This window comes from Penaeus vannamei, chromosome 35 (assembly GCF_042767895.1).
Source record: "Penaeus vannamei isolate JL-2024 chromosome 35, ASM4276789v1, whole genome shotgun sequence".
In the NCBI taxonomy this organism is placed as follows: Eukaryota; Metazoa; Arthropoda; class Malacostraca; order Decapoda; family Penaeidae; genus Penaeus; species Penaeus vannamei.
In genome coordinates, this window is record NC_091583.1 from 28,528,602 (window position 1) to 28,541,101 (window position 12,500).

Consider the following 12,500-nt stretch of genomic DNA (forward strand, 5'->3'; position numbering starts at 1 on the left):
CGTCGCCGTCTCCTTCTCCCAGAAGTTCCAGTTCCTCGTTCTCGATAATACTGAGTTCGTCGGGGTTTTGGGCCTGAAATGGGAACGGAATGTGAGTTTTTTTTTTTTTTTTTTAAATGGGAACGGAATGTGATTTTTTTTTTGAAATGGGAGCGGAATGTGAGTTTTTGTTTGTTTGTTTGAAATAGGAACGGAATGTGTGTGTGTGTTTTTTTAATAGGAGCGGAAAGTGAGTTTTTTTTTAATTGAGATTGTGTGATTTGTGTGTGTGTGTGTGTGTGTGTGTGTGTGTGTGTGTGTGTGTGTGTGTGTGTGTGTGTGTGTGTGTGTGTGTGTGTGTGTGTGTGTATGTGTGTGTGTGTGTATGTGTGTATGTGTGTATGTGTGTATGTGTGTGTGTGTGTGTGTGCGTGTGGGATTCTCGGGATGAATGTGTGACATTTTTGGGCTATGAGTGCGTGTGTGTGTGTGGGGGGGGGGGGATTCTTGGTATGAATGTGTGGCATTTTTGGGTGTGTGGGCGTGGTATTTTCGGTTTATTGATGTATATTTTATCTTCATTTTCGATAATACTGAGTTCGTCGTAATTCTGTGGCCTGAAAATGAACGGAATGTGAACGAAAGAGAATGAGGTTAAATCTGAATATTCTAGGGTATCTTGATATGTAATTTTTGAAGTATATATATATTTTTCTTCAATAATTCAGCGAATAATAAAATAAGTACGGCATACGAACAAACATATATACCCCCCCCCCACACACACACAAACACAACCCCCTTTTGTCTGTCTGTCTCCCTCTCTCTCTTTCCACTCCCTACTCTACTCAATATCAGCCTTATACCCTTATTAACATTATCAATCTTATTCTAGCCATAGTCTTATTTACTATATCAACCTTATTTCAACCTTATCAACTTTATGCTAACCTTATTTCAACCTCAATTCTACCCTTACACTCAACTTTATTGCAACGCTGTTACCCTTATACTTAACCTTTCTTCAATCTCAGTTCTAGCCTTAAATTCAACTTTATTTCAACCTCAATCCTAACCTTACATTCAACTTTATTTCAGCTTTATTTCACCCTTATACCTCACCTGATTTCAACCTCAATTCTAGCCTTACAATCAACTTTATTTCAACGTTATCACCCTTATACCTAACCTTATTTCAACCTCAATGCCTTACATTCAACCTTATTTCACCCTTATACCTAACCTACTTTCAACCTCAATTCAAGCCTCACAATCAACTTTATTTCAACTTTATTTCATCCTCATACCCAACCTTATTTCAACCTCAATTCAAGCCTTACAATCAACTTTATTTCAACTTTATCACCCTATACCCAACCTTACTTCATCCTCAATTCAAGCATCACAATCAATTTTATTTCAACTTTATTTCACCCTTATACCCAACCTTATTTCAACCTCAATTCTAGCCTTACACTCAACTTCATTTCAACGATGTCACCCTTATACCCAACCTTATTTCAACCACATGAATTTCATTTCAGCGTTGTCACCCTTATCCCTAACCTTATTTCAACCTCAATTCAAGCCTTACACTCAACTTTATTTCACCCTCATACCCATCCTTATATCAACCACACAAACACACGAGATAAAAGCCCCATACTTACAGTGTAGTTGTAAAGCACAATGCACTTGGGGTATGTTCCTGGTTCCTCGGGGGGGCCATTGGTCACCGGGGGGAGGGGGGACACGGGGGGGTCTCCCCAGTCCACGTTTATTGGGTCCCACATGGTTGGCTCCAGTTTGGCTGTGGGAGGAAGGTGGGTGGACGGAAGGAGGGGTGGGGGGAAGGAAGGTGGGTGAGTGGGAGGGGGAAGGAAGGAGGGGTAGGGAAGGAGGGAAGGAATGAGAAGGTGAGTGAGTGGGAGGGGGAAGGAGGGAAGGAATGTGAGGAAGGAGGGGTAGGGAAGGAGGGAAGGAATGAGAATGTGTGTGAGTGGGAGGGGGAAGGGATGAGGTGGGTGGGAGGGGAGAGAGAGTGGGTGGGTGGCCGAGAAGTGAAGGGGGAGGGTGGGTGAGAAGTGAAGGAAAGAAGGTGGGTGGGTGGGGAAGGGGGAAGGAGGGGTGGGAGGGAGGGAGAGAGTGGGTGGGTGGGTGAGTGAGAAGTGAGGGGGAGGGTGAAGGAAGGAAGGTGGGTGGAAGGAGGGAAGGAAGGATGGGTGGTAAGGAGAGGGTGGGTGACAAGTGAAGGGGGAAGGTGGGTGGGGAGGAGCGGGTGTGTGGGTGAGAAGTGAGGGGGAAGGAGGAAGGAGGGGTGGGAGGGAGAGAGTGGGTGGGTGGGTGAGAAGTGCAGGAGGAGGGTGAAGGAAGGTGGGTGGGCGGAAGGAGGAAGGTGGGAGGGAGGGAGGGGGTGGGTGAGAAGTGAAGAGGGAGGGAGGAGGAAGGAAGGAAGGTGGGTGAGAGATGATGGAAGGACGTAAGGGGGGTAGATGGGAAAGGGAGAGAGGGAGGGAGGAAGGGAAGGGGGTTAGTGTGGAAGGGAAGAAAGAAATGTCGATAAAACACAAAAACGCATAAAAAACGTATATCTACATCACTAGCATAATAAAACAATAACCAAACTTCATCAACTCACTGTCCATTTTTCTTTTCTTTTCATTTACTCATCTATTTATCAATACATTCATCCGTATATATATTTATCTACTCATGCATTTATCTAACAATTAATTCACTAATTTCTTTATCTATCAAGCTCACTCAATTATCTATCCATTTACCTTTAATCAACATATTTACTTAATTACTTATTAATTCATCTATAAATTTATTCATTCATCAGTCCATCTAATAATTCATTCATTCGTCTATCAATTCATTCATTCATCAGTCTATCTATTCATTCATTAATCAGTCCATTTATTCATTCATTCAAGAATCTGTTTATTAATTCATTCATCAGTCTATCTAATAATTCATCCATAAACCTATCTATTCATCCATGAATCTATTTATTCATTCATTCATCAATCTACCTATTCATTCACTCATTAGTCTATCTACTCATTCATTCATCACACAAACTCTTCATCCCCTTCCCACTCTACCTACCCATTCATCCACTCCCTCACCTACTCATTCACTCCCTCCTATCCCCCCCATCCCCATCTATCTCTCCTCCCCCACTCACCTTCTTCGGGTTGTTGTTGTTGTTGTTGTGGTTGTTGTACAATATCTTCTTTCTCAGAGTCTATAGAGAGAGGTTCTGTTGTGGATGTGGCCATGGCATCGGAATCCTGCTGTTCGTTCTCATATTCGGTCGGGGCGCCTTCGATCTGGGGGGTGGGGGGGGTGGAATGGGGGAGAGGGGCGGGAAGGGGGGCGGAACAGCGGGAGGGGGGAGGAAGGGGGGGGTGGGGAGGGAGGAGGGAACAGGGAGATAACGTTATTTCTTTTTTTGTGTGTGTGTGTGTGTGTGTGTTTTTAAGGGTTACTGGGCTTTTATATATATATATATATATATATATATATATATATATATATATATATATATATATATATATATATATATATATATTTTTTTTTTTTTTTTTTTTTTTTTTTTTTTTTTTTGATCGTAAGCTATAAAGGTATTTAAGTATGTGTACTTTTTTCTGACCTAGAGATATTTAAGTATGTGTATATTTACGTATACACACACTCAAAACCTCTATACAAAGATAATAAAGTTTTTTTTTCGTAAACCGTTAAAGAACACAACACATCTTTTGCAAGAACTATGTAATATTTATTGTACCCTTATTAACCTTGTAAGCCTTATTCTAGCCTTAGCCTTATTAATTTTATCAACTTTATTTCAACCTCAATTCTAGCCTTACAATCATCTTTATTTCAACATTGTCACCCTTATACCTAACCTTATTTCAACCTGATCACCCTTATTCTAACCTGAAATTTAATCTTATTTCAATCTTATCATCCTTTTACCTAACCTTATTTCAGCCTGATCCCCTTTATATTTAACATTCTAACCTTACATTCACCCTTATTCTAACCTTACTTTCGACCTTATTTTAACCTCACACTTAACCTTATTTCAGCCTGATATCCCTTACTTTCACGCTTATCCTAACCTTAATTTCATCCTTATTCTACCCTTACTTTCGACCTTATTCTAACCTAACATTCACCCTTATCCTAACCTTACTTACGACCTCAATCTAACCTCACAGTTAACCTGATTTCAACCTAATATTCACCCTTATCTTAACCTTACCTACGACCTTATTCTACCCTTACCCTCGACCTTATTCTACCCTTACACAGAACCTTATATCTACCTTGTTTACCTCTTCTCTGACGGAGAGCGACGACCCAGACCGACTGAGGGAGACGTCGAGGTCCACGCCGAGGCTGTCGCTGTCCAGGCTCTTGGAGTAGTCCTCGATCTCAACTGGTGGAAGTCGATCAGTCAAGATCATTGAACTGCCGCCGTGTCATTGTTCATGTGCGCCAGCGTGGACGTACTCACATGCGCGTGCACAAGTGTTCGTTCAGAGGCACATGCACGCGTGTTGGCTCGATCTCTCTCTCTCGGTATTTTCTCTCTCTCTTTTTTTTTCATGGTCGTTCTTTTATTCTGTGTCTTTTTCTGCCGTGCTGTTTTTTATCTCTCTCTCTCTCTTTTCTCTCGTTCTCTCTTGTTTCTCTCTCTCTTCCTCTCTTTTTTTCTCGTTCTTTCTCCCTCTCTCTTCTCTTCTTCTCCCTTTCTCTCTCTCTCTCTCTCTCTCTCTCTCTCTCTCTCTCTCTCTCTCTCTCTCTTTCCCCCCTCCCTCCCTTTCTTTCTCTCTCTCTCTCTCTCACTCTCTCTCCCTCCCTCCCTCCCTCCCTCGCTCTCTCTCTCTCTCTCTCCCTCTCTCCCTCCCTCCCTCCCTCCCCCCCCCCCCTCTCTCTCTCTTTCTCTCCCTCGCTCTCTCTCTCTCTCTCCCTCCCTCCCTCTCTCTCTCTCTCTCTCTCTCTCTCTCTCTCTCTCTCTCTCTCTCTCTCTCTCTCTCTCTCTCTCTCTCTCTCTCTCTCTCTCTCTCTCTCTCTCTCTCCCTCTCAATGGAGCGCGGCATGGAAGGCAACCACCACCACAGAAAAAATAATCAAATGAAAAAAAATAATCCAAAAATAACAACCGACACACACACATACACACACACACTCACACATACAGACACACACACACGCACACACACACACACACACACACACACGCACACGCACACTCACACACACACACACATATATATATAATGATATATATCAAATGTATACATATATATATACACAGGAGGATATCAAAAAGGAAAGTGTAAATAAAACAAAAATCATATGTAAGTGAACATAAAAAATGAATTAAATAAATCTAATAAAAATAGAAAATAAAATGAGACCAAGTCTATTATCTCCAAATCGGCTTTCGCTTTGCAGTTGATACAAAAAAAAGAAAAAAAAAATACAGGAGGATAAAGAGAGGAAATATAATTTAAAAAAGTAAATACAATAATAAGCAAATAAATAATAATAATAATAATAATAAATACAACCTATATAAAACACATTAATAGATTATTAAATAGATGACTAATTGCAAAAGAAAAAATAAAGAATTATAATGAAAATCACTACAGGAGTAAAACAAAAAAAAAAAAAAAAAAAAAAAAAAAAAAAAAAAAAAAAAAAAAACCTGAAATAATCCAATCCACTTCATAAAGAAATAGTAATAATAATAATAACAATAATAATCAAATAAATAAATGAATACCTATAAGATTAGAAAAGAAAGAATTAAAATGAAACTCAAATATCCCTTACCTCTGAAATTGTAAAAAAATACAAGAAATTTCTTAGAAAAAAGTATATATACCTACATAAAATATCAATAATATATAATAATAATACCCTCCCCCCCACAAAAAAAAAGATAAGACATAATAAGAATAAGTAAACAGATAAAAAAATACCCCCCCCCCAAAAAAAAAAAAAAAAAAAAACATAAAAAAAGATAAGACATAATAATAATAAGTAAAAAAACAAATAATAATAACACCCCCAAAAAAGAAAAGACACATAATAATAACCATAAACAAACAAACAAAAACTCAAACAAACTAAAAACCACAACAATAACAAACACGACCACACGACCGGCCCAACGCACTTCCCCCTTCCTTGAGCAGCTCCAACTTGGCCTCCGCCTTGCACTTGTTCGTCTCCGCCTTCCGGATAATGTTCCTCAGCTCGTCCACCTTGGCCTCCACGTCCGGAGTGAGGTCAGCCTCCGTCTTGATCGTCGCCTGCACCTTCTGGAGTTTCTTGGTCACGTCGCGGATTAACTGTTGGGGGGGAAGGGAGGGATGGGTTGGGTTGGGGAGAGGGAGGGTGGATGGGTGGGGTGGGAGGGTGTGGTGGGATGGGGTGGGAGGGGTGAGAGGGGTGGGGGAAGGAAAGGGTGGGTGGGTGGGAGGATGGGAGAGGGAGAGGGAGGGTGGGAGGGGAGGGTGGGTAGGAGGGAGGGAGGATGGGTGGGGAGGGAGGGAAGGGTGGGTGGGGAAAGGGAAGGGTGGGGAGGGAAGAGGGAGGGGAGGATGGGAGTATGGGTGGAAGGGAGGGTGATGGGGTGGGGGAAGGGAAGGGAACGGAGAGGAAGAGGGTGAGTGGGGAGAGGGAAGGGAGGGAAGGATGGGGTTGGGGAGAGAGAGGGAGGGAGGTTGAGAGGATGGGGTGGGGAAAGGGAAGGGAAGGGTGGGGAGGATGGGTGGGGAAGGGAAGGGTTGGGGAAAGAGAGGGAGGGAGGGTGGGAGGATGGAGTGGGTGGGAGGGAAGGGAGGATGGATAGGGTGAGACCGAAGGGTGGAGTGGGAGGGGAGGGAGGATGGGAGGATGGGTGGGGGAGGGGAGAGAGAGAGAGAAGGAGAGGTTGGGAGGATTGGAGGATTGGGAGAAGGGTGGAAAGGTCGGAGGGAAGAGGGTGGTAAGGAGGGAGGAGTGGGGAGAGGAGAGAGGGAGGAGGGAAAAGGGTGGGTGGGAAAAAGGGGAAGAAGGGAGGTGTGGGAAGATGAAAAGGGAAAGAATAGGAGTTGATAGTTTGGGTAGGGAATGGCGGGAGGGAAAAGAAAAGGGGAAGGGAAAGGGAGGTAAAACAGAGAGAGAGAGAGAGAGAGAGAGAGAGAGAGAGAGAGAGAGAGAGAGAGAGAGAGAGAGAGAGAGAGAGAGAGAGAGAGAGAGAGAGAGAGAGAGACAAACAGACAGACAGAGAGAAAAAGAGACAGAGAGAGAGAGAGACAGAGAGAGAGAGAGAGCGAGAGAGAGAGAGAGAGAGAGAGAGAGAGAGAGAGAGAGAGACAAGCAGAGACAGAAAGAGATGGAGAGAGAGTGGGTGGGAGAGACAGGGATAAAAAATGATATTGCTATTAATGATTGTCAGAAAACAACATTCGTATAAAAGATTAATGGATAATTGTAATTATTACAATATAATTATTAAAAAAAATACATTTGAAATTATCTTGACAAGAACATATATTTGCGATAACTATGCTATCTCATCGTTTTTTAATTCTTACTAATATAATTTTCTTGTAATAATAATCATCATAATAATACTCGTGTTTTTGCATTTTTATCAGATTTTTCTTGTCATCTGCCTCTACTCCTTTGTATTATTATATTTCTTTTAATCACAGCTTTTATACCAACAATCCCCTTTTCCATTACCACATTTTTATTAAAATATCTCTCTTTTCTTCATTACATTTTTAAAAAATGACGAACATTTATCCCATCTCATTCCCCATTCCCATTATCACATCTTTATCACCATCCCTTATCACATCTTTATCACCATCCCTTATCACATCTTTATCCCCATCCCTTATCACATCTTTATCCCCATCCCTTTTCATATATTAATTTCATTCTCCTCAAACATAAACATTTATCACAACGCTCCCTCTCTCCTTGCCAACCTACCTTCGTCTCCTTCTGTATAACGGTTACCGCTTTCTTGCTCTCATTGTCCAAGATACCCTGACAGGTCTCGTCATGAACCACAAGCTTGTCTATTTTGTCTCCCTCGCAAGGTTCATAATCGTAATTGATATTCTGGCCCAGCATAGGGTAGAAGGTGAGGTAGCAGCGCAGGTTGTAGCCTCGGGTAATCTGCGGGGAAGGACGAGGAACAGGGAGTGCTGTTGTAATTGTTTTTTTTTTTTTTTGATGGTGGTGTGGGGAATGTTTTTTTTATGGTGTGGTTTCTTTATATATAGAAAAAGAGACAAAAATTGCTGGTGATGATGCTTACTGCTTCGTGATTGGGAATTTTTATGGTGTGGTGGCTTTATATATATATAAAAAAAAGACTGATTTTTATGGTGTGGTGTCTCTCTCTATATAAAAAAGACTGATTTTATGTTGTGGTGGCTCCATATATATAAAACAGACTGATTTTTATGGTGTGGTGTCTCTCTATATAGAAAAAAGTGATTTTATGTTGTGGTGGCTTTATATAAAGAAAAAGACTGATTTTTATGGTGTGGTGTTTATATATATATATATATATATATATATATATATATATATATATATATATATATATATATATATATATATATATAAAAGAATGTTGCTTGGTGATGATGCTTACTGCTTCATGATAATGCTGCTTCTACTGGTATTTTGGTTCCTGCTACTGGTACTATTGTCTATGATACACTGTTATACCTGATAGTACATACTATTAATAACACTACTACTGTCCTCCAATTGTTGCTGTTGCTGCTACTACTACTACCTCTATAATGACAATGATAATGATGATGATAATGATGACGATGCAGATGATATCATTGATATTGATGTCGTCAATGATGAGAAATAATGAATAATAAAAATTGTCCAGCAAATTATCTAGAAATTTATATTCACACCACAACCCACTTCTGCCTCTTATGTAAAAGGATTTTGCACAAGCTCGTAACTCATAATTCGTATTTAAAAAGACTGCAGAAAACGGGGACATACATTAAGGCAGGCAATAAACAGGAAAATTACTTAATAGGGACCTTAATAGCATAGGAAGGGGTCCATGATAGATATAAGCGTAGAGCCAACTATAATATCAGTCTCTAATACGTCTCTACTTGTTATTATATATTTTTTGTTATACATCGTATGACTATATATATACACGTTACGTAGAGGTATATGGGTGTGTGCATCTGAGAGTATGCGAATGTCTTTTTTGTGTGTATGTGTATTTGTATGTGTATGTGTATATGTCTATGTCTATGTATATGTATCTGAGTATGTATATGTATGTGTATTTTTGTGTATGTCTATGTGCAAGGGGTTGAGTCTATATCTATCTGTGAGTGAGTGTGTGTATGTGTGTGTGTGTGTGTGTGTGTTTGTGTGTGTGTGTCTGTGTATGTGCATGTCTGAGTCTATATGTGTGTATGTCTGTTATGTTTTTTTTTTGTGTGTGTATGCGCATGTGTCCGAGTAACGTGACCTGACGTGTCGTGATACGTGATACGCGAATGCACACTTTCTAACTGCAAAACCAAAACGTTCCTTACCGTGCTAGCCTGCTCTCGGATCCTTGTATAGGAGACCTGTGAAGCCGAACAGGTAAGCAGTTCTGTCCGGCTCATGAGGGTCAGGTAACCGGCCACCTTGTCGTACATGTCACACTCCATTGTCTGTACAGATAGAGAGAGGGAGAAGGAGGCAGAGGGAATGGAAAGGAAAGGAAGAGAGAGAGAGAGAGGGGGGGAGGGGAGGGGAGGAGAGTGAGGAAGGGGGAAAGGGAGGGAGAAGTATAGAGGGAGTGTAAAGGAAAGGGAGAGAGGGAGGGAGGGGAAGGAAAGGGAAGGAAAGGGAGGGAGGGAGGGAGGGAGGGAGAGAGAGAGAGAGAGAGAGAGAGAGAGAGAGAGAGAGAGAGAGAGAAAGAAGAGGAGAGAGAGGGAAAGAGAGGGAGAGACAATGAGAGAGAGCGAAGGAGGGAGAGAAAGAGAATAGATTAGAAGATGGACAGAGAAAAAGAAAAAGCAAGTCGATTAAATAAGTCAAACATATATATATATATATATATATATATATATATATATATATATATTATATATATATATATATATATATATATATATAGACATACACACATTATACATATATATATATATATATATATATATATATATATATATATATATATATATATATATATATTATATATATATTATATATATATATATTATAATATATATATATATATATTTATATATATATATATATTTATATACATATATATATATATATATTATATTATATATATATATTATAATATATATATATTTATTTATATATATATATATATATTTATATATTTATATATATACATACATACATACATATATATATATATATATATATATATATATATATATATATATATTTATATATATATATATATATATAAATATATATATATATATATATATATATATATATACATATATATATATATATATTATAATCATGTGTTTCAGAACCAAGATATAATATATATATACATAAAAAATGTATATATATATATATATATATATATATATATATATATATATATATATATAGATAGATAGATAGATAGATAGATAGATAGCTATATAATGTTTGTTTCAAATCCATGATCTTTTACACCATTTTATACCTAAACATAACACTAACCCGGAGAACTCTTTCGAAGTCGATCTCATAGTAGCGTCTTTGGTGGGTGTTGGCGGCCGTGAGTGCCAGAAGGTAGTCATTGCGGGCGCCGGCTGATTTCTCGTCGCAGATATCACGTTTTGCTGAAAACTGGGAGAGAAAAGCTGAGTTCGACTTATAGCTGGGAAGGGTAGGAAAGTTGGGAGAGGGGTGGTGGGGGTGGGGGTGGGGGGTTGGTAATTGTGCTTTGGTGAAAGCTGGGAAAGGGGAGGTAATTTTGTTAAATAATAGGAGATTTATTTTATGAAAAAAATGGAAAGATGGAAACGAGTTTAGTCTTTGCTAAATACTTGGGGAGGGGAAGGTTTGGGTTCTGGAATATATTTTAGCTGGGATTAAGATTATACGAAAAGAAAAGAAAGGAAAATAATACTAACAAGAAAGGGAAATGAATAGTGAAACGTGTCCACCGCCCCTATTGTTTCCAAATATTGTATTCACAACTAACACGAATCAATACAACTACTTTCAATATCTCTTCCAAATCATATCAAAAGGAACCATAAAACAACAAATATTCCAATTCAGTCATTAGGATAAAAGAAATAATAACAATAGAAATAGAAAATAAAAGGTACATCTTTTCCTGCGTCCCAATTATCCTACCTTCTTTGTCTCCCCTTTTAAACATCTACTTACCTTTGCGCTGTTCTTCTGTAGCGACTGTATAGACTGGAATATCGAACCCTTTTTTCTCTTGAGTCTGAAAAATGGTGGAGAGACAAAGTAAGACGTCAAGAACTCTAAATTTAACGAATTAGATAAATAAGAGAATGAAACACCACGTATACTAATGTACTATTTCAACCCTCGGCCAGCAAAAGCGTGTGATTCAAATAAACAAAGACTGCGGACTTAAAAAAGCTTAGCATTGGATGGTCTAGATTTATGTATGTGACACGTTTAGCTGCTACCGACTGAATGATAATAAATGGAAAATAAAGTCAATGAAAATAGGGAAAAAACTCAACTAATGACACTGAAGCATTTTGAAACTTTTTTTGCGGTGGGTGAAAAAGCTTGTTTGTGAAGTACGTTTAATTGTGGTCATTTCCTGAATTGAAAAAAAAACACCTTTGGTCCTTTATATAAATTGGATTGCAAAATGCTGAGTAAATAATCTTTCATTTAATAAAAAGGATAATTCCGTTGAAATGGAAACTTTGAATCACCAAATGTCAATAGATTTGAATATCTATGAAATCAAGGTGCACATACAATACATAGTTTTAAACATGTATTCATTATTTATTGTTTAAACAACATAACCTGACTTGCTGACTAAACCTAAGTCACAGTTAATATAGATTTTATTATTTAAAAAGCTGAGAGGCCGAGGGGGCACTTCGATCATAATGAATATAAAGTAATCATGATCATTAAATGTGATAGTTGTGCCCAGAAAGACTTAAAAGATGCTTCAATAAAAAGAATATTGGAAAGTGTCTTAACCAACACTGCAAGCTTAGTTTTCTTTCTTAAACACACAAAGCCCAGAGTATTAGTAACCAAAGGGGAGTTATCGAAATGGAAGTACAGCTGCAGACGTCCTTTAGATGTTTATTAACGAGTCATAGATGTTCTGTTTCAGCCGGTGTGTTAACATGCGATTACCAGGAAGTGCAGGACAGTGGCAGGAACATTGACGAACAAAAATAACAATCTTTAGCCTTATATACTACCAGACTGAGTACATCAACCGCCAATTC

General features: G+C 38.8%; 1 protein-coding gene across 12 annotated transcripts in view; it reads right to left on the bottom strand.

Moving 5' to 3' along the window:
- nwk (nervous wreck) overlaps positions 1-12,500 on the bottom strand; it is a 94,909-nt gene that overhangs the window by 30,222 nt on the left and 52,187 nt on the right. For 11 of the 12 annotated variants that reach the window (XM_070114042.1, XM_070114040.1, XM_070114036.1 and 8 more), the window contains exons 7-15: positions 11,431-11,494; positions 10,753-10,881; positions 9,606-9,728; positions 7,999-8,187; positions 6,188-6,362; positions 4,323-4,435; positions 3,173-3,317; positions 1,650-1,789; positions 1-73 (exon numbers count right to left, since the gene is read on the bottom strand). The exon at positions 1-73 is cut by the window's left edge and continues 32 nt beyond it. In XM_070114042.1, coding sequence (XP_069970143.1) covers positions 1-73; positions 1,650-1,789; positions 3,173-3,317; positions 4,323-4,435; positions 6,188-6,362; positions 7,999-8,187; positions 9,606-9,728; positions 10,753-10,881; positions 11,431-11,494 — 1,151 coding nt within the window. The remainder of the gene's footprint in view (positions 74-1,649; positions 1,790-3,172; positions 3,318-4,322; positions 4,436-6,187; positions 6,363-7,998; positions 8,188-9,605; positions 9,729-10,752; positions 10,882-11,430; positions 11,495-12,500) is intronic. The other variant, XM_070114037.1, reaches the window with a different exon arrangement.